At 36.1% G+C, this 26,030-nt stretch overlaps 1 protein-coding gene across 1 annotated transcript in view; it reads left to right on the top strand.

The window, feature by feature from the left end:
- Positions 1 to 26,030, top strand: part of ALMS1 (ALMS1 centrosome and basal body associated protein) — a 161,207-nt gene that overhangs the window by 119,483 nt on the left and 15,694 nt on the right. The window contains exon 16 of the mRNA XM_045549868.1: positions 239 to 1,401. Within this exon, the coding sequence (XP_045405824.1) occupies positions 239 to 1,401 (1,163 nt within the window). The remainder of the gene's footprint in view (positions 1 to 238; positions 1,402 to 26,030) is intronic.

Genomic DNA, 26,030 nt, shown 5'->3' on the forward strand with positions numbered 1-26,030 from the left:
GAATCTCTTAAACTTTTACTTACCGGTCTTACTTAGTTCCTTACCTTTCCTACCCAGTCTGGCTGCTAAGAACAAGGCATGAATCTTTTGTGCAGGCAGTGAATTTTCTCACACTTTATATAAACTCTTCATTCCTTTAGTCTTTGTTCTATATCTAAAGAATTAAGTGTGAACAGTATTTCTAAAGGGAATGCCAACATTTTTAAGTTTTTTCAAAATCTTTTTTTTTTCTTTTCAGAGTCCGAATGTCGTTCAGAATTTGAAAATACTACCCATTCTGTCTTCAGGTCAGCCAAGTTTTACATTCATCATCCAGTGCACCTACCCAGTGATCAAGATTTTGGCCATGAATCTTTGGGAAGGAGTGTTTTCATGAGGCATTCTTGGAAAGATTTGTTTCAGCACCATCAGGGCAAACAAAGAGAACACACTTTTCTTCTTCCCTCTTCTCAAAATGTGGAAAAGACTAAAACAGATTATGCCAGGATAAAGAGCCTCAGCATCAATGTGAACTTGGGAAACAAAGAAGTAGTGCATACTCCTGAAAGTCAGGGCAGAGATCACCCACAACATAACAGACAAATTAGTGATCCAAAAAGGGATCATAAGGTCACCCCAGAGCTAACAACTCCACACACTGTGAGTTTAAATGAACTCTGGAACAAGTATCAGGAGCGACAGAGGCAACAGAAACCACCTGAGTTCAGGGACAGGAAAGAACTATCCTTGGTGGAGCGGCTTGATCGTTTGGCTAAACTTCTTCAGAATCCCATCACACATTCCCTCCAGGCCTCAGAAAGTACACATGATGATAGCAGAGGGGAACAAGGTGCTAAAGAGTGGAGTAGTAGACAACAGCAGAGAAACAAGCTTCTGAAAAAGAAGCGGTATAAAAGCCTAGAGAAAAGCCGTAAAAACACAGGAGATCTTAAAAAAAGTAAGGTGCTCTCCACTCATCAAGCTGGAAGATCCAATCAGATTAAAATTGAACAGATTAAATTTGATAAGTACATTCTGAGAAAACAGCCAAGTTTTAATTATATAAGCAACACTTCATCAGATTCTAGACCCTCGGAGGAGAGTGAACTGCTCACAGATACTCCTACCAACATCCTTTCCACCACTTCTGTGGAATCAGATATATTAACCCAAACAGATGGAGATGGAGGGGTAGCTTTGCACGAAAGGAGTAGCTCTATTTCTACCATTGACACTGCCCGATTGATCCAAGCTTTTGGCCATGACAGAGTATGTTTGTCACCTAGGCAAATTAAATTATATAGCAGCATCACCAATCAACAGAGGAGATACCTTGAGAAGCGGAGCAAGTACAACAGGAAAGCATTGAATACAGGCCATCCCCTAATGACTTCTGAGCACACCAGAAGGAGACACATCCAGGTACATGGCTACAAATTGCATCTGGCAATGTGACTGCCTTTATCGTGGACTTTTTAGTTAACCTTTGCACACAGGTGAAAAAAAAGCCATTTGCCCTTTCCTCACGATAACATTCCTTATCAACTGGAAAAGAGTGAGAAAGTGTAGTACAGTGCTATTGTGAGTTGTCATTCTTTTCATCAACACTCATTTACAAATTACCTCTTGAACGATGGGCTTTGCTGCTAGCTGCTTCAGAATCTGCAAAGTATAACCCTGATGTGGGGGAGCTTCGAGTTTAGAATGACCTCTATTTTGAACAATATTGCCTGGTTTTTGTTTATTTGGGGTTTTTTGTTTTTTATTCATTCTTCTCTGTCTTTCAAGAAATATATTTGAGGTGCTTTTAAACACACACACATACATACACACACACACACACATATAAATAATGCAAATGATTTTTTATAAAGTCACTGAATTGGGATGATAGAAAAATTGAAGCTGGAGTGAGCTACAACATGAGTTTTAAAAAAGAAATAAATGAAGAATTGTAAGTGTTGGAAAGACAAGTTGAAGGCAGAAGGGACATAAATACGCCTGTGGATGTGGTTGCTAGAAATGAGTTACAAATTTGGCCTTATGTTTTCTAGCACTTAGTGTTGCCAGAATTTCATGATCAATTACATCAGTCTGTATATAAAAGCAAGCCATATTTTCTAAAGCATTACAGATATTTCTGGTACAAAGACCTAAGGGAAATTTTTTTCATCTGTCTTCATAAAGAAGACACCACAATGTAACAGAGTCCTACAACATCCTTATGATAAATTCCATAACACCCATAAGGCCATTATCACATTTCTTAGTTTAGGGGATTAGTAAGGCAGATCTCAAAGGGTCAACAAGTGCAGACCATTGCTTTAACCCAAGAGTAAATTTTAGACTTTCTAGAGAAGTACTCCCCAAAGAAGGATGCTTTCAAAATGGTTCATTGGAGTATGGAAAGAAAAATATTAGAATTTATATTCATTTTTTCAACTTTTTAAAATTTACATTTTTGTGTGTATGAGTACAGTAGTGATATAATTTATAAATAAATATCTATTTTGGCAATTGGTGCTCAAAAATATTTTTTTAGTAGGATTACATGATCAAGAAAACTGGAGACTACTGGTCTAGAGAAAAGGAAGCACGAAATAGTTTATCATAAATATTATTTCTCATAATTGAACTTTTGGTAGATATTAAATGACAGTGATTACATATGTAAATAATATAATATGATTTCTTTTGAGTAAATGAAGAATTGGGAATGACACAAAACAAAGCCTTTGTTCCACAGGGGAGATAAGAATAGGAGATAGGTAGAAGGTTTGTGTGTATTTGGTAAAATACATGTAACATAGCATTTGCAGTTTTGACCATTTGGAATTCAATGGCAATTCAGTGGCATTGAGTACATTCAGTTTTACAATCATCACCATTGTCTAATTCCAGAAATTCTTCATCACCTCAGTGGAAACCCATATCCATTAAGTAATGACTCTCTATTCCCCGTTCCCACTATCCCTGGCAACCCATACCTCCTCTCTGTCTCTGTGGATTTTTCTGTTCTGGTCATTTCATATAAATGGAATCATACAATATATGACCTTAGTATCAGGCTTCTCTCACTTTTACATAATGTTTTCAAGCTTCATCCATGTCATAGCATGTATCAGTACTTCATTGCTTTTTATGATTGAGTAATATTCCATTGCATGTATATACTATATTTTGTCTATCCATTCATGCATTAGTGGACATTTGGGTTTCCACTTTTTTGCTATTATGAATAGAACTGATAATAGAATAGTTCTATACAGGTTTTTGTTTGAACACCTGTGTGCAATTTTGAGGTTTATATACCTAACAGTGGAAATGCAGGGTCATGTGGGAATTCTATGTTTAACTTATTGAGGAACTGCCAAACTGTTCCACAATAGCTGCATCATTTTGCCTTCTCATCTGCAGTGTATATTGGTTCCTGCAACCCTCCTCCATTTTTCATCCACATACTTTTTTCCACAGTGGCTGCATTATTTTACATTCCCACCAGCAGTGCACAAGGGTTTCAGTTTTATCGCATCCTTGCCAACAATTATTTTTCTATTTTTTAATATATAAGCCATCCTATTGGGTGTGAGGTGGTATCTTATTGTGGTTTTGATTTACATTTCCTAATGATTATTCATGTTGAGCATCTTTTTACATGCTCATTTAGCCATTTGTATGTCTTTGGAGAAATGTCTTTTCAAGTCCTTTACCTTTTAAAATCTGGCTGTTTGGTTTTTTTGTTATTGAGTTGTAGGAGTTTTCTATATATTCTGGTTATTAACCCCTTATTAGATATATGATCTACAAATACTTTCTCCTATTCTACAGGTTGCCTGTTTTACAATAACCCTGTTGACTGTATCCTTTGATATACAGAAGTTTTTAATTCTGATGTAGTCCAATTTGTGTATTTTTTGTTCCCTGTGCTTTTGGTATCATATCTGAGAAATGATTGCCAAATCCAACGTCATGAAAGTTTTCTCCTATGTTTTCTTCTAAGAGTTTTATAATTTTAACTTTGACATTTAGATGTTTTATCCATTTTGAGTTAATTTTTATTTATGGTGTAAGGGTCCACCTTCATTCTTTTGTATGTGGATATTCAGTTTTCACTGCACCATTTATTGAAAAGACTATCTTTTCCCTATAGAATGCTCTTGGCACTTTTGTCAAAAATCATTTGGCCATCTATATGAGAATTTACATTTGGGCCCTCTATTCTATTCTCTTGGTCTATATATCTCTCTTTATGTCAGTACCACACTGTTTTGATTTACTGTATCATTGTACTAAGTTTTGAAAGAGGCAGTGTGAGAGCTGCAGTTGTGTTCTTTCTTCAAAATTGTTTTGGCCATTTGAGATTTCTTATGAAGTTTAGTAAATATTTTATTCTTTTTTTCTTTTTTTTTTTTTTTTGAGACAGAGTCTCACTCTGTTGCCCGGGCTAGGGTCCGTGGCATCAGCCTAGCTCACAGCAACCTCAAACTTCTGGGCTCAAGTGATCCTTCTGCGTCAGCCTCCCAGAGTAGCTGGGACTACAGGCATGCGCCACTATGCCCGGCTAATTTTTTCTATATATTTTTAGTTGTCCAGCTAATTTCTTTCTATTTTTTTAGTAAAGACAGGATCTCGCTCTTGCTCAGGCTGGTCTTGAACTGCTGAGCTTAAACAATCCGCCCGCCTCGGCCTCCCAGAGTGCTAGGATTACAAGCGTGAGCCACCGCGTCCAGCCTATTTTATGCTTTTTGGTGCTATTATATATATAATTCTTAATTTCATTTTTTGATTTTTCACTGCTAGTGTGTAGGTACATAAACAATTTTTGCATGTTGATCTTGTATCCTTCAACTTTGCTGAATTTATTAACTCTAACAATTTTCTTGTGGATTCTTTAAGATTTTCTACGAAGATCATGTCATATAAGTTCATGTCATCTGCAAATAGAGATAGTCTTACTTCCTGCTTTCCAATTTGGATGCCTTTTATTTATTTTTCTTTCCTAATTGCTCTAGTGAGAACTTCCAGTAGAATGTTGAATAAAAGTGGCAAAAGTGGGCATCCTCGTTCATGACTTTAGGAGGAAAGCTTTCAGTCTTTCTCCATTGAGAATGATGTTAGCTGTGGAATTTTCATATATGACCTTTATTATATTGAGGAAGTCCTCTTCTTTTCCTATTTTGATGAATGTTTTTTATTATGAAAGGGTTTTGGTTTTTGCCAAATGCTTTGATATCTACTGAGATGATCATCTGGGTTTTTTTCCCATTTATTCTATTAATATAGCATATATTTATTGGTAATGATGTATGGAACCATCCTTTTATTCCTGGAATAAATTACAGTTGGTCATGATATCTAATTCTATTCATATGCTGGTGGATTCAGTTTATTAAAATTTTGAAGAGGACTTTTTCTTTTTCTTTTTTTTTTTTATTTCAGCATATTATGGGGGTACAAAAGTTTAGGTTATGTATATTGCCCTTGCCCCCTAGCCCCCAAATCAGAGCTTCAAGTGTGTCCATTCCCCAGACAGTGCACATCGCACTCATCATGTAGGTATACACTCATCCCCTCTCCCCCCACCTCTGCCCAACACCCAATTAGTGTTATTCCCAAATGTGCACTTAGGTGATGATCAGGGAAACCAATTTGATGGTGAGTACATGTGGTGCTTATTTTTCCATTCTTGGGATACTTCACTTAGTAGAATGGGTTCCAACTCTATCCAGGAGAACATAAGAGATTCTGTATCACTGTTATTTCTTATAGCCGAGTAATACTCCATGGTATACATATACCACATTTTACTAATCCACTCATGTATTGATGGGCATTTGGGTTGTTTCCACATCTTTGCGATTGTGAATTGTGCTGCTATAAACACCTGGGTGCAGATGTCTTTGTAATAGAATGTCTTTTGTTCTTTTGGGTAGATGCCCAATAATGGGATTGCTGGATCAAATGGTAGGTCTACTTGTATCTGTTTAAGGTATCTCCATATTGCTTTCCACAGAGGTTGCACTAGTTTGCAGTCCCACCAACTGTATGAGTGTTCCTGTCTCTCCGCATCCACGCTAACATTTATTGTTTTGGGACTTTTTTATAAAGGCCATTCTCACTGGAGTTAAGTGATATCTCATTGTGGTTTTGATTTGCATTTCCCTGATGATTAGAGATGTTGAGCCTTTTTTCGTGTTTATTCACAAGGGATATGGGTCTGTAGTTTTCTTGTAATGTTGATATCTTTGTTTGCTTTTGTTATCAGGGTAATATGGGCCTCATGGAATGAGTTAGAAAGTTTGTCCTCTTTTGTTTTTTGATGATGAGTTCAGGAAGGATTGATGTTAATGGTTGATATCAATTCTTTAAATGTTTGATAGAATTCACCAATGAAGCCATCTGGTCATGTGTTTTTCTTTGAGGGAATTTTTTTATTGCTGATTCAATCTCTTATAAGTTTATTCAGATTTTCTGTTTTTTCTTGAGTTTTTATAGTTTGTATTTCTAGGAATTTGTCCATCTTTTTTGTTTTTCTAGTCTCCATTTATCTCCACTGAGTCTTCATTATTATCATTATTATTATTTTTTGCTTGCTTTGGGTTTATTTGGTCTTCTTTTTCTAATTTCTTATGGTTTAAAGTTAGGTTATTGATTTGAGATTTTCTTTTTTTAAGGTAGGTATTAATAGCTATAAATTTATCTCTCAGCACTGCTTATGGAAGTATAATTTTTAATCTCAGCTCTGCCTTCACTGCATCCTGTAAGTTTTGGTATGTTTTCTTTTCCTGTTCATTCAAAGTATTTGGTAATTTTCCTTGTGATTTGTTTTTTGACTGTTGGGTGTTTAAGACTATATAATTTAGTTTCTACCTATTTGTGAATTCCCCAAATCTCTTTCTGTTATTGATTTCTGATTTCATCCCATTATGATCAGAGAATGTAGTTTGTATTATTTCAATCCTTTTAAATTTATTGTGCCTTCTTTTATGGCCCATCATATGGTCTCTCCTGGGGTATTTTTATGTGTACTTAAGAAGAACACATATTCAGCTGTTGCTGGTTGGAGTGTTCTATATATGTGTTAGGTCTAGTTGATTTATAGTGTTGTTCGAGTCCTTTATTTCCTTATTGGTTTTTTGTCTAGTTTTTCTATCCATATTGAAAGTGACGTATTGACATCTCCAGCTGTTACTGTGAAACTGTTTATCCATTCAAATCTGTTGTTTTTTGCTTCATATGTTAGGGCTCTATTGTCAGGTGTGTATATGTTCATAATTGTGATATCCTCTTCATGGATTGACCCATTTTATTAGTCTATAATCCCCTTCTTTGTCTCTTGTTAACTTGTCTCTTTTTCTCTTTTTAACTTAGTCTATTTTGTCTGTTGTGAGGATAGGTACCCCAGCTCTCTTCTGGTTACTATTTGCATAGAATATCTTCTTTTATCCTTTTACTTTCAAGCTTTTGGTCTCTTTGGATCTAAAGTGAGTCTCTTTTAGACATAATATAGATAATCACTTTTTGTAATCCGTTCTACCATCTCTGCCTTTTAATTAGAGAGTACAAACATTTACATTTAAAGTAATTACTCATAAGAAAGAACTTTCTTTTCCCATGTTGCTATTTATTTTCTTTATGTCTTATATCTTTTTTGTTTCTCAATTCTACCACCTTTTGTATTTAATTGATTTTTTTTTTTGGTAATGTACCATATTGATTCCCTTCTCACTTCCTTTTCTTTATATTTTTTAGTTATTTTCTTAGTGGTTACCTTGGAGATTAAATTTACATCTTAAACGTATAGCAACCTAATATGAAATAATGCCAACTTAGCTTCAATAGCATACAAAAACTGCTGCTGTATGTCTCCATTGCTCTCCCAGCTTCAACAGTGCACAAAACCTTCACAGGTATACGTATCCACCCCTCCTTTTTTATATTGTTATAGTCACTGATTACATTTTCACTTTGTACCCACTAACATAGATTTATAATTATTATTTTATGCATTTGTCTTTTAATTCAAACCAGAAATACAATAAAACTGGATTTTATTTTTACCTATGTAATTGCCTTTACCAGTGTTCTTTATTTCTTCATATAGCCTCAAATTATTGTCTAGTGTCCTTTAATTTTAGCTTGTAAGACTCCTTTTACCATTTCTTATAGGGCAGTTCTACTGGTAAAAAAAAAAATCCCTCTGCTTTTGTTTCTCTGGGAATGTCTTAATTTCTCCTTCATTCTCAAAGTTTTACCGAAGATAGATTTCTTGTATTACAGTTTTTATCTTTTATCATTTTAAATATGTGATCCCACTGCTATTGGCCTCCATGGTTTCTGATGAGAAATCATCAGTTTATCTTCCTGAGTATAGTTTCTTTGCTCTTGCTCTTATTGCTTTTAAGATTCTCTCTTTATCTTTGGCTTTTGACATTTTGATTATGTGTCTTGGTATGGATTTCTTAAAGTTTAACCTTCTAGGAGTTCATTGAGCTTCTTAGATATTTAGATTCATGTCTTGTATCAAATTTGGAGGAGTTCCCAACCATTATTTCTTCAAAAATTCTTTCTGCCCTTTTCTGTCTCTCCTCTTCTGGGAGTCCCAATATGCATATGTTGGTAAGCTTGATGGTGTCCTACAAGTTTCTTAAGTTTTCCTTCAGCTTTCTTTCTGTCCCTCAACTAAGTAACTTCATTTCACCTATCTTCAAGTTCACTGATCTTTCATGTGTATGATCAAATCTGTTGTTGAACTGCTCTAATTAATTTTTCATTTCAGCTATTGTACCTTCCAGCTTTATAATTTCTATTTGATTGCTTTTTATTTCTCTTTATTGATATTCTATTTGGTGAGGCATTATTCTCCTGGTTTCCTTTAGTTCTTTATCCATGGTTTCCTTTAGGTCTTTGAGCATATTTGAAACGGTTAATTTAAAGTTTTTGTCTAGTAAGTCCAATGTCTGTGCTTCCTGAGGGGCAATTTCTGTTTGTTTCTTTTTTCCTTTCATGAATGGACTATACTTTCTTGTTTATTTTCATAGTGTGTAATGTTTTGTTTTTTTAACTTGACATACTGACTATAAAATATGATAACTCTGGACATCAGATTCTCTTCCCCATCCCTCGGGGTTTATAGTTACTGCTTGTTGTAAGTGAAAGTTGTGAGTTTGTTTGGTGACTTTTCTAAACTCTTCTTATAAGGATTATATTCTATGTTGTTATCTAATGTTTCTATTCTTTTAGTTCAGTAGCTAGGTACTTGTTTGAGAGAAATTTTCTTAAATGCCTGGAGCCAAAAAAGAAAAGGAAATAAAAAAATAAGTTTCCCAGGTCTTTGTAGATTGTCTTTGTTGGGGCATTCCTTCAATGCTTAGCCAGGCCAGTTACAACTCTGCCTTAGCCTTGCTTCTTGCTTGCACTGAGCCTAAAGATCAGCTAGTGGTGAAAGCTTATGGTCTTCTCTGAACATGCATCTTGCTATCTGCTTATACTTTCTAGTTTCTGTGCCATATGCAGAAAATTTTCAAAGCCCTTGTGCCCCAAAGATTATCAGTATTTTTCTCTCCTGCTTTCAGTGGGTCTATTGTTTGCCTCGACTGTTACTTTTTGCCACAGGCAGTAGTAACCTTGTTCATTTCATTTTTCATTGTTTTTAAGGAACATCCATCCTCTATAAAGCTACTTCTCTACTCTGAGAGTTACAGATTAGGTGAGACAAAGGCAGGCCCCTTATGTCAGTTCTCAGGGAATACTCAGATCAAACAAACACTATTCCTTGGGAACAAGGTACTTTGTGCTCTCTTTGGGAGCAGATAGTTACCTACCTGAGGAGCACAGGCTGCCATCTTCAAGACCATGATGCTGGGAAAGGGGATGGTGCAAGACTAAGTTAAATGCTACAAAGTTCTACTTTGTGACGATAGCCTTTGTCCCAGTTGGTTGCTTGGTTGCTATAACCCTTTGACTATCTTCCAAAGTTCTGATAAGGTTAATTGACAATTCTTTGCCAGATTTTTTGATGTTTCCAGGGAAGGCACTGGCCCCCCGGGAGATCTCTGCACCACCAGTTTTGCTGATGTCACTCCCAGGTAGAGTTTTGTGCCTCCTTCCGTATCATCTGTTCCTCTTTGCCACAGGTACAGCATAACACTTTATTAAAACTCTCCATCTTAGGCCGGGCGCGGTGGCTCACGCCTGTAATCCTAGCACTCTGGGAGGCCGAGGCGGGTGGATCGCTCGAGGTCAGGAGTTCGAGACCAGCCTGAGCAAGAGTGAGACCCCGTCTCTACCAAAAATAGAAAGAAATGATTTGGACAGCTAAAAATCTATATAGAAAAAATTAGCTGGGCATGGTGGCGCATGCCTGTAATCCCAGCTACTCGGGAGGCTGAGGCAGTAGGATCGCTTAAGCCCAGGAGTTTGAGGTTGCTGTGAGCTAGGCTGACGCCACGGCACTCACTCTAGCCCGGGCAACAAAGCGAGACTCTGTCTCAAAAAAAAAAAAAAAAAAAAAAAAAAAAAAAAAAAAAAAAAACTCTCCATCTTTTTCCTGTTGGAGTTCATGGAGAAATAGCCTGCAAGAAGGTACAGACTCCCCCAATTTCTGTAGCCCCCAAGAACTGATACTCTCACAAGTACACACTTGGCCTCAACCACTTAAGTCTCCAGCCTTCTTGCTGATGTCCAGTTATATCTCTTCTGGGTAGTTAGTGCTCATGTCTCATATCTCCTGGCAAACACTAATCTCTCCTTAAGATATTGGGGCAGGGTTGCCCTCTGACCTTAACTTTCTGTTGGCTTTAAGAAAAGTCATGAACTTGTGGTTTGTATACTTCTGTTGTTGTTGCAAGGGTGGGAGCAATACTTTATCCAACTCTAGATCCCCGAGTGGAAACCAGGTGTATATATCCAACAGATGTTGACCAATAGTATTTTTATCAGTAATGCTTTCTAGATGTTCTATAATTGTATCTTCAGATTTCCTATTTCATCCAAGAGAAGTTTAGGGGAGAATTTTTTATGTATGTCCATAAGGTTGGATTTATTTTCAATACTTTTTAAGTTATAGTCGTAATTAGAACTTAATAAGTGACTAGAGACTATACTCTGTTCTATTTATGTTTTAGGGATACATAGAAGTTTTCTTTGTGGCTTAAAATGTGAATAAGTATTCCATGGGTGTTATAAAGGAGGTAGAGTTTCCAAACAGAGTATGATATTCCAGTTATAGTCATATGCCATCTAATGACATTTCAGTCAATGAAAATTTACTTACATCAATGGTCCCATAAGATTACAATACCATGTTTTTACTGTACCCTTTCTATGTATAGATATGTTTAGATACACAAATAACCTACCATTCTGTTACAGTTGCCTACAGTACTACATACAGTAATATGCTGTACAGGTTTATAGCCTAGGACCCATAGGCCATACCATAGTATAGGTGTGTAGTAGGCTATACCATCCAGGTTTGTGCAGGCATACTCTATGTTGTTTATACAATGAAATTGCCTAACAGTACATTTCTCAGAACATAACTACATCTATTAAATCATCTTTATTAGGTTGGACATGATGGCTCATACCTGTAATCCCAGCACTCTGAGAGGCTGAGGTGGGAGGATCACTTGAGGCCAGGAGTTTGAGACCAGCCTGGGCAAGATAGTGAGACCCCATCTCTACAAAAAAAATTTTAAAAATTAGCTGGGCATGGAGGTGCACTCTTGTAGTCCCAGCTACTCAGGAAGCTGAGCCAGAAGTATTGTTTGAGGCCAGGAGTTGGAGGTTGCAGTAAGCTACGATCATGCCACTGCACTCTAGCCTGGGTGACAGAGTGAGACCCTGTCTCAAAAAAAAAGAAAAGAAAATACATTAATTATTAATATATTCTTTCTGAATACTGATTTCAGAGGACTTCAGAGAGTATATTTGGAGGTTATTTGTATTTTGGTGATAGAAGATTTATATATATTTTTATTTTATGTCAAACACATAAATATTAATGACACTATTTAGTCACTGAATTATACCATAAATATATAAAACAATTTTATTTTCTGTTTTTAATATATCTTGCCTTTGACTCTATTTCATCCAGTGCAGTTTTTTAAAATTTGCATTTGCAAAACTGCTCTTTGCTCATCCTTTTAGATTTTCTGAGTCACTCTGCTCAAGTGTAAACAGAATCTAGTTGAATTTAACGTTTTTTTCCCACCTAATTTGAAAGTCTGTCTTTTGAAGCAAATTTATTTCACTCAAGTTAACTGTTGTGACAAATATGTTTATTTTAAATTTTATCTTTTTTTTTCCATGTTCTGGTATATTTATTAAACTAAATTCCATTTCAAACCGGGCAGGGGGTGAATTTTTTTATTGTGGTAAAAAACACATAAAATTTACCATCTTAACCATTCCTAAGTGTCTAGATCAGTAACGTTAAATACATTCACATTGTTGTGAAACAGAGCTCCAGAACTTTTTCATATTGCAAATCTGAAACTATATCCACTGAACAGCAGGCAACTCCCCTTTTTCTCTTCCCCTGAGCTGCTTGTAACCACAGTTCTACTTTCTATGAATTTGACTACTTTAGATACCTCATGAGTGGAACCATACAATATTTATCTTTTTGTGACTGACTTATTTCACTTGGCATAAAATCTTCAAGATTCATATTGTAGCATATGACAGAATTTCCTTCCTTTTTAAGTCTGAATAATATTCCATTGTACGTGTACCATATTTTATTTATCCATTTGTCTGCTGATGGGTATTTGGGTTGTTTCTACCTCTTAGCTATTGTGAATAGTGCTGCTATAATCATGGGTATGTAAGTATCTTTTCAAGACCCTATTTTCAATTCTTCTGTATATATACCCAAAAGAGGGATTGCTGGATCATATGGTAGCTCTATATTTAACTTTTTATGGAACCTCAATGTTGTTTTCCATAGCGATTGTGCCATTTTACAATACCACCAGCAGTGTACAAGTGTTCCAGTTTCTCCACATCCTTGGCAACACTTGTTATTTTCTGTCTTTTTTATAATAGCCGTCCTCATGGATGTGAGGTAGTATCCAATTGTGGTTTTCATTTGCACTTCTCTGATGATAGTGATACTGAGCATCTTTTCGGCCATTTTGAGAAATGTCTGTCAAGTCCTTTGCCCATTTTTTAATGAGATTTTAAATTTTTTTTATTAATGTTGACTTTTAAGAGTTCTTTATATATTCTGGATGTTAACCCTTTATCTGATACATGATGTGCAAACATTGTGTCCCATTCCATAGGTTGTCTTTTCACTCTGTTGTTTGTGTCCCCTGATACACAAGGTTTTAAGTCAGATGTAGTCCAATTTGTCTAGATTTGCTTTTGTTGCCTGTGCTTTTGGTATCATATCTAAGAAATCATTGCCAAATTCAATGTCATGAATCTTTCCCCCTATGTTTTATTCTAGGAATTTTATGGTTTTAGGTCTTAGGTTTAGACTTTTAATCTAAAAGTTAAATTTTATATGTGGTATAAGATAAAGGTCCAACTTCATTCTTTTGCATGTGGATATTCAGTTTTCAAAGTATCATTTGTTAAAAACACTGTCCTTTCCCCATTGAATAGTTTTTTGGCACCCTTGCCAAAAATCATTTGACCACATATGTTGTGAGGGTTTCTTTCTGGGCACTTTATCATATTTCATTTGTCTATTTGTCTGTCTTTATGCTAGTATCACACTGTTTTGATTATTGTACCTTTGTAATGTATTTTGAAATCAGGAAATATGAGTCTTCCAACTTTATTCTTCCCTTTCAAAATTGTTTTGACTATTTAGGATTTCTTATATAATCTTTAATAAGTTCTTGCTATTTCCGTTCTTTTTTGTTCATTGCTATATAACATGTTCTAGTTTTTTAGTTTTTCTGATAACTTAGCAGCTGTGTAATCTAATTAATTAATATGCTTCAACCACTTTCTCAATCACTCTCAGATATGAAACAGTATCTATTGACTCTGTCATTTAAAAAATTAAGTAACTGGTTGCACTTCTCCCACCTACCCTGCCCCCACACACAGTTTCTCCCAACTAACCAATAATTGTTATACTTTGTGAATTTTGTCTCAGCTCATTATAGTTGTGTTATTACTACATTAACTAGCTTTACAAATTTCAAGAATTGTAACATTTTGGACAGCTGCAGTGGCTCACTCTTATAATCCTAGCACTTTGGGAAGCCAAGCCGGGAGTATCTCTTGAGGCCAGGAGTTCAAGACCAGCCTGAGCAACATAATGAAACCCCATCTCTACAAAAAAACAAACAAAAAAATTAGGTGTGGTGGTGTGCACATGTAGTCCCAGCTACTTAGGAGGCTGGGGCAGGAGGGTACCTTGAGCCCAGGAGTTTGAGGTTGCTGTGAGCTATGATAATGCCACTGCACTCTAGCCCAGTCAACAGAGCGAGACCCTGTTTCAAGAAAAAAAAGTTATAACATTTTACTTCCATTTTATGAGCAAGATCACCAGTTATTTTACATTATTTATGTGTTTAAATATAGGATCAATATTCATGAGGCTTTTCATATAACTATTTATGAGTTTGTTGATTTAAATAATTCTGTTGGTTGGCCAGATTGTTAAACAAATGTTTAGGAGTGAGCATTTTTTAAGTTCTTGCAAATTTGAGACTTTCATTATATTACCTTTGTACAAAAATAACAACTTGGTTGGACATGAAAGTTTTAGATGACAATCTTTAATTCAAAACTCTTAATTTTGCTCCCCTTTTCTGAGTACAAGTGTTTAATATTTCTGTATTGAAGGCAACTCTGATTTTTTTTCCCTATGGGGTCCTGATTTTTTATTCCTGGATTCTTGTAGGTTTTTAAAATTTTAGTCTAGTTACTTTTTTAGGGTGTATCTCAGTGTTGATCAATCTCTGTTGATTTTTTTTATTGAGATAAAATTCACATACCTTGTAATTCACTTTTTAAGTGAATTGTAATTTTTTGTATATTCAAAAAGTTATACAACCTTTACCACTAATTCGCAAACATTTTTGTCTCCCCAGAAAGAAACCCTGTGCCCATTAGCAGCAGTAACTTCCCATTTCTCTTGTCGCTGCACCCATGCCCAATCTCTTCACCAACAGCCACTGATCTACTTACATTCTCTATGGATTTGCCTGTTCAAGACATTTCACACGTATGAAATCATACAATATGTGGCCTTTTGTGTCCAGCTTCTTTCACTTAACATAACAATTTCAAAGTCACATATATCAGTACTTCATTGTTATGCTAAAAATCCATTATGTGGATGTACAGCATTTTATTTATATGTTTACAAATTTATGGACATTTGGTTGTTTCTACTTACTTATTTTTATGAATCATGCTACTATAAACAGTGTAAAAGTTTTTGTGTGGACATATTTTTTCATGGACCTAGGAGTGGAATTGGCGGATTGTATGGTAACTCTCTGTTTAACCTTTGAGTAACTGCCAAACTATTGTCCAAAGTGGCTGCACCATTTTACATTTTTACCAGGATAATATTAGGGTTCCAGTTTTTCCACATTGTCATCAATAGTTGTTATTTTCTGTCTTTTGATTATAACCATCCTAATGGGTATGAAGTGATATCTCATTGTGGTTTTGATTTCCATTTCTCTAATGAAGAATAATGCTGAGCACCTTTTTATATTCCTGTTGGTCACTTGTATATCTTCTTTGGAGAAATTTCTATTCAGATCCTTTTTTTTTTTAATGGGTTGTCATCTTGTTATTATAAGTTCTCTATATATCCTGAATACAAGTCCCTTATTAGATATTATTTGCAAACATGTTCTTCTATTCTTTGGGTTGTTTTTCACTTTCTTGATGTTATCATTCTTAGTACATAGTTTTTAACTTTGACGAAGTCTAGTTTATCTACTTTTATCACTTGAGCTTTTCATTTCATATCTAAAACTATTGCCTAACCCAAATCACAAAAACTTTACTACTCTTTTATTTTCTTCTAAGAGTTTTATAATTTTAGCTCTTACATTTAGGTCTATGATAATTTTTCAACTAATTTTTGCATGTGAATACTCAGTTGACCTAGCACCATTTGTTGCAAAGACTATTCTTTCCTCCTTTGAATTGTCTCTATTTCATTTGTTTATATTCTAATCTTTGTCACTTTCTTCCTTCTAGTTGCTTTAGGTTTAGTTTGCCTTTTTTTTTTCTAGTTACTTAAGGTAGAAAATGAGGTGACTGATTTGAGATCTTTCTCCTTTAATATAAACATTTACAAATATTAATATAAATTGTCTCCTAAGCTCTGCCCCTCATAAGTTTTGGTATGTTTTGTTTTGATTTTCATTCACCTCAAAGTATTTTCTAATTTTCTCTGTAATTTCTTCTTTGACCATTGGTTGATTAAAGCTATGTTGTTTAATTTCTACAAATTTGTAAATTTCCCAAATTTCCTTCTGTTATTGATTTCTAGTTTTATTGTGGTCAGAGAACATACTTTCTATGATTTCAGTACTTTTAAATGTATTGTGTCTTTTATGGGCTAGCATACGGTCTCTCCTAGAGAATGTATATGCATTCTGCTGTTGTTGGTTGGAGTGTTATTTGTGTTAGATCTAGTTGGTTGAAATCTTCTATTTCCTTATTGGTCTTCTATCTAGTTGTTCTATCCATTTTGAAAGTTTGATATTAAAGTCTCCAGCTATTAATGTTGAATTATCTATTTCTCCCCTTTATTTCTGTCAGATTTTGCTTTATATATTTTGAAGTTTTAATTTTTTTCTGATACTGAGTGACTCTGTATACCTTTTATATTCAGATTTACTTTCATTTCAGCAAAATTTTTCTTTAATTGTATCCTAGAATATTTTTTCCATTCCTTTTGAACTGTTTTGTTTCTCAGGAATGAGGAGGTGAAGGAGCAATGCATTTTATACCTATATTAGATCTCTATTGTATGTCTTCCTCTCCTATCATTCTAATTGTTTTCATTTTCTCCATCTTTTTCTCTACACTTCCAGATTCTTTCAGTCCGTAATCCTCTCCACTATCTCCATTTTCTACACTTTTGATCAAATTTTTGTTTTCTATTACATAAGATAGTTCTGCAGTGACATAATGGTATTTATTTTCTCCTCAGTTTTCCTTAGTGCCTGTCCTTGTTTCTCTGACACATAGTAGATATTCATTAATTATTTGATAAATTGTGTTATTAATAATTTTATCAACTGCCTTTTGATCTCCCTTCATTGTCTTTTAGCTTATCTTGGATCTATTTCATTAGGTCCATGTTCTTTTTTTTTAATTACTAAACTTTATTTTTAGAGCAGTTTTAGGTTTAGAGAAACACTGGAGAGAAAGTGAAGATTTGTCCTACACCCTCTTCTCCCCCTCTTCCCTCACACAGTTTCCCCTATTATTAACATCTTGCATTAGTGTAGTATGTTTGTTACAATTGATGAACCAATGTTGATTTAACTAAAGTTCATAGTTTACGTTAGGCTTCACTGTTTGTGTTGTACTATAGGTTTTAACAAATTCATAAAGTCATATTTTCATCATTACAGTATCGTGTAGAATAGTTACCCTGCCCTAAAAATTTGTGTTCCACTTATTCATCCTTCCTCCAGACCTCTGGCAACCACTATCTCTCTGTCTACTATCTCTGTAGTTTTGCCTTTTCTATATTGTCATATACTGGGAATCAAATAGTATGTAGCCTTTTCAGCCTGGCTTCTTTCACTTATCAATATGCATTTAAAGTTTCTCCATGTCTTTTCATGACTTGGCAGCTTTATTTTCTCTAGAGTGAGAATACAAATTATTTATTGACTACAATGGACAAACCTTGCAAAATAAATTCTTCCTCTTTCCTTTTTTTCTTGCTTTCTTTTTATTTTGAGACAGAGTCTCGCTTTGTTGCCCAGGCTAGAGTGAGTGCCATGGCGTCAGCCTAGCTCACAGCAACCTCAAACTCCTGGGCTTAAGCAATCCTACTGCCTCAGCCTCCCGAGTAGCTGGGACTACAGGCATGCGCCACCATGCCCAGCTAATTTTTATATATATATATTTTTTAGTTGGCCAGATAATTTTTCTATTTTTAGTAGAGACAGGGTCTCGCTCTTGCTCAGGCTGGTCTCGAACTCCTGAGCTCAAGCAATCCACCCGCCTCGGCCTCCCAGAGTGCTAGGATTACAGGCGTGAGCCACCACTCCCAGCCTCTTTCTTTCTTTCTTTCATTTTCATACTGTACAATAGCATTCTCTTTTGTTTCAAATTACCTGTCTGTCTCTGAATAGTTGTGTGGAAGCCATTTATTTTCCCACAGGTAATATGGTTGAATTCTCTTTGACTATCTTATTACCTGTTTTTAAGATATTATTTAATTTCCCTACCCAGGACATGAACTTGAGGGCTAATTGTGTGTGGTTTATATTTATTTTTTTTTCAGCTCTTCATGGGGGTACAAAAGCTCAGGTTATATACATTGTCCATGTCCCGCCCATCCCCCTGAGTCAGAGCCTCAAGCATGTCCATTCTCCAGATAGTGCACCTGGCACTCACCCTGTAGTCATACTTCCATCCCCTCCCCCCACTCCCCTCCTCCCTGGCACCTTCAAGCATGACCATTCCCCAGACAGTGCGCAACGCACTCATCATGTAGGCAAACACCCATCCCCTCCCCTCACCCCCCATCTCAGTCTGATATCCAATTGGTATCCTTCCCCGATGTGCATTTAGGTGATGATCAGGGAAACCAATTTTCTGGTGAGTACATGTGATGCTTGTTTTTCCATTCTTGGGATACTTCACTTAATATAATGGGTTCCAACTCTCTCCAGGAGAACCAAAGAGATGTTGTATCGCCGTTATTTCTTATAGCTGAGTAATACTCCATGGTATACATATACCACAGTTTACTAATCCACTCATGTATTGATCGGCATTTGGGTTGTTTCCACATCTTTGCAATTGTGAATTGTGCTGCTATAAACATTCGGGTACAGGTGTCTTTGTTATAGAATGACTTTTGTTCTTCTGGGTAAATGCCCAATAATGGGATTGCTGGATCGAATGGTAGGTCTACTTGAATCTGTTTAAGGTATCTCCATAATGCTTTCCACAGGGGTTGCACTAGTTTGCAGTCCCACCAGCAGTGTATGAGTGTTCCTGTCTCTCCGCATCCACGCCAACATGTGTTGTTTTGGGATTTTTTGATAAAGGCCATTCTCACCGGAGTTAAGTGGTATCTCATTGTGGTTTTCATTTGCATTTCCCTGATGATTAGGGATGTTGAGCATTTTTTCATATGTTTGTTAGCCATTCTTATATCTTCTTTTGAAAAATTTCTATTCATGTCCTTTGCACACTTTTTGATAGGGTTGTTTGATTTTTTTCTTGCTGATTTTCCTGAGTTCTAAATAGATTCTTGTTATCAGTCCTTTATCTGATGTGTAGTATGCGAAAATTTTTTCCCATTCTGTAGGCTGTCTGTTTATTTTCGTGACTGTTTCTTTGGCTGTGCAGAAGCTTTTTAATTTAATCAGGTCCCATTCGTTTATTTTCATTGTTGCTGTGATTGCCTTAGGGGTTTTCTTCATAAATTCTTTGCCTAGACCAATGTCTGTAAGAGTCTTTCCTACATTTTCTTCTAGAATTCTAGTCGTTTCCCATTTAAGGTTTAAATCTGTTTATTTTGCCCCTCAGAGCTTGAGGAACAGCCAGGGAGGGAGTATGTGATTCTAAGACTCTCGACAACCTCATTAGGTGACATTTTTTTCTGCCATTGTTTTAAAACTCATAAACTAGTTTCTGCCATACTAATTGTGGGGTAAGGAAAGTGTCTAGTTCTGTGGTACATGCCTTTGAGGTTTTGTTCTTGTACTTCTTTAGGGTGGTGGTGGTATAATGCAATTAAGATATTTAGTTGTAAGAGATTATTCCCCACACATTTTTCTGATTTCTTTCAGGCCACAAAGGGGTATTTGGTTAATCTTCATTTTTTTAAAAAACAGGGGAGCATGTCTCCAATTGAGAAGTTTGTCTCTTTCTCCTGGACCACTTATTACCTCATTCCCCTTTTCTATCAAAAGTGGGATTACCAGTGGGGTATTAATTGACTCACCCTTCACCCTCTGATGATCCTTTGTAGAGGAAGAACTTTATGATGGCTCCTCAAATTTGGTTGTAGCTGTTTCTCTAGGCAGTATTTCTGTAAATTTGTAATATGAGTTGAGCCCTTTCCCTGGATTGTGAATATTCTTTTCATTTTTTGATGCTTTTTGTTTGTATCTTTCAGTTATGGAAGAGGAGGTTCATTAAGCATGTTTATTTTATAAAATCTGTTCATCTGTGTTCTCAGTGTTTCTCTGTTTCCTGTGTATTCAGTTCTCTCTGTGGGCTCCTTCCTCCCAACTGGAACCGTGCTCTAGTTCATCCTCTTCACAGACTAAGGAGGACTCGTGTTGGAAGAGCTTCTGTTGATGCTTCTGCTGTCTTACATCTTTCTCTTTATTACCAGATGTTTTTGTTGAAAAACAAAAACTTCTTTCTTTTATTGAGTATAAAGGTAAAAAGAAAGCAAAATGTAAAGAGTTCAGACAATATAGAAAACATAAAGACCCAGAAATTCACCCATAATTCTCACCATCATGAAATAGTCATCATTAACATTTTCATATATAACCTTCCAGGTTTATATTTTATGATGCACATACCTTGTTTTATTTTTTTGAAATGGAATTATTCCATTTGATTTGATGCTCTTATTTCAGATTTCTTGTTTATTTTGACGCCCTTCACCTAATATAGATATCTTTCTGTGTCGAGTACAGATGTATGTAGTCATTTTTAATTGCTTTATGGGTTCCACTGTATAAATATACTGTTTATCTAATTAGTTCCCTAATGACAGATATTTAATTTGTTTTAAATTTTTCTGGGCCGGCCACGGTGGCTCACACCTGTAATCCTAGCACTCTGGGAGGCTGAGGCGGGTGGATTGTTGGAGCTCAGGAGTTCGAGACCAGCCTGAGCAAGAGCGAGACCCCCATCTCTACTAAAAATAGAAAGAAATTATCTGGCCAACTAAAATATATATAGAAAAAATTAGCCGGGCATGGTGGCGCATGCCTGTAGTCCCAGCTACTTGGGAGGCTGAGGCAGTAGGATCGCTTAAGCCCAGGAGTTTGAGGTTGCTGTGAGCTAGGCTGACGCCACGGCACTCACTCTAGCCAGGGCAACAAAGTGACACAGTCTCAAAAAAAAAAAAAAAAAAATTTCCATATCATTATCTACACTTTGATGAGTAGTCTTTCTATATCTTTATGAATTTTTCTATTTCCTTGAGATACATTTCTAAACATAGAATTTCTGAGTTAGCAAATAGGCATATTAAAAATGTTTAGTCCATGCAGCTAAATTGTCCTCCTGAAAGGTCAAATCAATTATTTGCTCACTTTGATCAGTACTTGCCAATAACATTCTTGTTCACATTTGTCAATCTAATAGGCAAGAAATATGATGCCTGTTCTGATTCACCTTTCTTTAATGACACCCACTGATTTATTCATTTATTGATTTTTATTAGAGACAGGGTTACACTCTGTTGCCCAGGCTAGAGCATGGTGGCATCCTCATAGCTCACGGCATCCTCAAACTCCCAGGGCTCAAGCAATCCTCCTGCCTCAGCCTCCTGGGTAGCTGGAATTACAGGCATGTGCCACCATGCCTAAATAATTTTTCTATTTGTTGTAGAGATGGGGTCTTGTTATATTGCCCAGGGTGGTCTCTAACCCTTGGCCTCAACCCATGCTCCTGCCTTGGCCACCAAAAGTTCTGGGATTATAGGTGTGAGCCACTGTGCCTGGCCTCTTTATTTTCTTTTGTGTGTTTTTGACCATTAAGATTTTTTCTTTTTTGAACTGTCTTGTCTTTAACCCAGATTTCCTTAGATATGTTAATGCTTTATTTCCTGAACTTGTTTACCCAGGACATTTTTTACCTTACTGTACATTTGAGAATTTAAGAGTCAATATAAGGGAATAACTGCAGCTGCCTGCTCTTCCCTTCTGCCTGTGATGACGCCACCTCTTTATTTGACTTACTCTTTCTATGCCTTTCTCTGCTCTGTCCAGTCTCCCCTTCGGTGTCTGCAGTCCCTGCCCTCTTCTCACCCACTGCTGTGTCTTTGCACACTGCTTCTGTTCTCTCTGCCTCTGCCTACCCACGCCTGTGCACTTGAGCTCTGCACGCCCCCAACCCCCCACCCCTGTTCTGTCTCTTGTTCCCACTGTCTGCTGTGTCTCCATTCCTCTTCTGATTACTCCTTCCCTCCCCTCTTCCGTCCTCTTCTTGCTGTGTTTACCTCTATGCTTTTTTTCTGTTGTTTTCTCTCCCCTTTCTCTTCCCCATTTCTCTTTCTTGGTATCTGGTTGTATTCTGGTGGGGGAGGAGGGATAGTTCACTACTTTTAGCACAAAAAGAGAAGAAAAAAGGTCAAGTTTATCAGTTTTTGTTTATGTAGAACATGCTGGAGACGATGAATGATTTCTCTGTATTTTTGACCTTTCCTTACTTACATTTGCCCATGTTTCCAGCAGCTGGGCAAATAAACAACACAAACTATCAGACAGACCTTCATGAGAGAATAAAATGAGAGCTTTATTAATGTTCAGTTAAATGTTTATCAGTATTTCTTACGTTTTTATAAAAAGACTGAGTTCATGTCAAGTCCTTACAATCAGGCCTTTATGTGAAGAGAAATTACAGTCAAAAGCAGTATCTTGGAACTCAAAGGATAAATTTCATTATATGTTAAGAGAAAAATGAAGATATAAAACTATATATACATATAATTTTCTGCTTTAATATTTTTTACAAGAAACATGTATGCTCTAATAAGAAACCATAAAAGTTGCTTTTGTTTGACATTAATAAAAGAGTAAGGTAAGCCAAACTGATCAGATAATCACAAAACATATTTTGTGAGCTGGGAAGGTGAATTCTCAAGCTTCTCATTGATTTTTTTCTGCCTAAAAGACCACTTTAAACCTCCAATCTAGTCATAATGAATCCTTCTATAAGTACAGTGAAAGAATAGGATTACAGAAGTATTATATTCACCGTTTCTGCACCAAGATAAAGTAGAATTTTCTTCTAACTTCAGGTGCTGAAGGTTCAGTTAAATGTACTTCTCAGTTCACCACCTCTCTTTTTAAAATTTCATCCCCATATCCCATCCTCATTTCTGTCTCCCCATAGGCAACTGGTCTTATTATATAAATATCTTTTGGGTTATATGAGTTCTTACAAAATATACATTTTGCAAGTTTGTACGAATTTTTCAACTTATATAATGGTATACCATTATTTTTCTAATGTTCATTAGGTTTTGTATTTTCAAATTCTATCTGCATTGCTATAAGTACATCTAATCTAGGTTTCTCATCATTGCGTAATACTCCGTGGAGTGTATCTACCGGTTTACCCATGCACTTACCTGTGACGGACACCCAGGCTGCTGTCAACTCCCCAGTACCACAAAACAGGCAATGCATATCTTTGCCCATGTCCTTTATGGACCTGTGTGAGACTATCTTTGGTATTTATACTCAGAAGTAGAATTCTTGGATCATAAACTATATGTATACTTAATTTCCTACATTACTACCAAATTGCTTTCCAGTCTATGTTCCTACCTGCAATGTGTGAAAGTTTCTATTTCCACTTCTCTGCCAATAATTTCTAGTTTTTGCCAGAAGTTAGAAAAACAAATTGCTATGGGAAGATGGGTTTTTTCTTTTTAATTAGATGCTACTTGGTCTTGAGCATTCACTGTGTCCCCACTCTGTAATTTCCAAGGGAAGAAAGAGTCTTTCGGAGACTTTGCTATACTTTCAACCAGAATGCATTTATCTGTTCATTCATCCAAACGTAACTGTAATATATATAGACTGCGACAAAAGTACAGTAAGAATGGGATGCTTTAATAAGCTTTTGTCAGTTTTGACATGTAGATAAGAAAATATAGGAAAGATTTTAATAACTATTATTAATAAGAAACTTGATCAAAATATCTATATAAAACATCATTCCCAAAAGACAGCATCCACAGTTGTTCGAAATACCTGTTCCTGGCAAAAATAAATAAGAGATTAAAAAAAAAATTTAGCTGGGAGCAGTGGTGCACACCTGTAGTCCTGGCTACTCTGGAGGCAGAGGCAGGAGGATCACTTGAGTCGTGGAGTCTGAGGTTGCAGTGAGCTACCTTTAGCCCCAGCAACAGAGGACCTTGTCTCAAAAAAAAAATTTTTTTTAAGTAACAAAACAAGCAAAGAAGTAATCACTAAAATGGAAAATATATAAATCAATAAATCAGTCTCTAAAATTGATCAATATAGCCAAGATCTGATTTTTATATTTTTTATTTTATCTTTTAATTTTATTTATTTATTTATTTATTTTTGAGACACTCTCACTCTGTTGCCTGGGCTAGAGTGCAGTGGTGTCAGCCTAGCTCACAGCAACCTCAAAGTCCTGGGCTCAAGCGATCCTTCTGCCTCAGCCTCCCGAGTAGCTGGGACTACAGGCGTGTGCCACCATGCCCAGATAATTTTAACTGTTTTTAGTTGTGTGGCTAATTTCTTTCTATTTTTAGTAGTGCCTGTAATTCTAGCACTCTGGGAGGTGGGAGGATCACTTGAGGTCAGGAGTTTGAGACCAGCCTCAGCAAGAGTGAGACCTTGTCTCTACTAAAAATAGACAAAATTAGCCGAGCACCTAAATGTAGAAACGAAAAATTACCTGGGCATGGTGGCAAGCGCCTGTAGTCCCAGCTACTCGGGAGGCTGAGGCAGGAGGATCACTTGAGCCCAGGAGTTTGAGGTTGCTGTGAGCTAGGCTGCTGCCACTGCACTCTAGCCCAGGCAACTGAGTGAGACTCTGTCTCAAAAAAAAAAAAAAAAAAATGTGTGGACACCTTATCAAAATGGAAAAATCTGAAGAAGAAACTGAGTGCAATATGAAACTTGAAGTTGGATCAGAACGTCCAAGTGAAAATATCTAACAAGCTAGGTATATCTGACCTCATGCATATATCGTGGGTTAAATAAAAATTTTAGAGTCATCCATGTAAAAGTAATCATAATCCTCACAGATACAAAAGCCAAAGGAAAGATATTTGGGAGAATGCAAAGAAGAAAAAAAGTATATAGGGCTATTTCCAGACCATAATTTTTCAAACCTGATGGAAAAACCTTTGGGACCCATGTCACCTAATTCTACTACCCTCTACAAGATTCTCATGACTATTTGCCAACCTTCTGACCTTTCCCCTGTGTTAATTGAGGATTTTAGCTCATGGTTCATTTTGCTCACTCCTCCAAGTCCTGCCATTATCTGAGAAACTTTACAATCCTCTTTCTTGACCTCAGTTCTAATGACCATTGACCATAATGACTTCCATTGCATTTTAACCACCCACTCTCATAGCTAAAGTTTGAATTTTGGTGTTACACAGAATTGTTTCATCTCTGCAATCTTTACTCATTCGTGCCCCAAAAGAAATTTTCTGAGGACATATTATGTAGATACAATGCAGTCTTAATTTTCTGGGGGATATTTTTCATAGTTATATGGTATTAATAATTAACCATACTGGCAGAAATAGATGACAAGTTCTGATTTTCTAAAGGTGAATAATAATTACCACCTGAGTTTCTGCTTCTGCAAGCTTTTATCTTGTCTCTAGAAATTTAACATATGTCAAAATGTTATTTTTTGGACATTGTGTGATTGTGTCACCCCTTACTCATTAGTAAATTTTATTGAAACTACCATTGCCAGCTGATCTGCACATTTCTAAAAACTTTTGACAAGAAAAGACTCTTTTGGTGCCATAGACTCTGTTTCTCATTTTGACTCTGACTGTCTTATCAGTATGTATCTCTGGTCCTAAACTTGAGTGCTTATAAATGATTTGGCGTAAACCCATTTCTCTAAAGGAAAAGCATCTCCCATATGGCACCTGGCTGGCT

This window comes from Lemur catta, chromosome 4, assembly GCF_020740605.2.
Source record: "Lemur catta isolate mLemCat1 chromosome 4, mLemCat1.pri, whole genome shotgun sequence".
In the NCBI taxonomy this organism is placed as follows: domain Eukaryota; kingdom Metazoa; phylum Chordata; class Mammalia; order Primates; family Lemuridae; genus Lemur; species Lemur catta.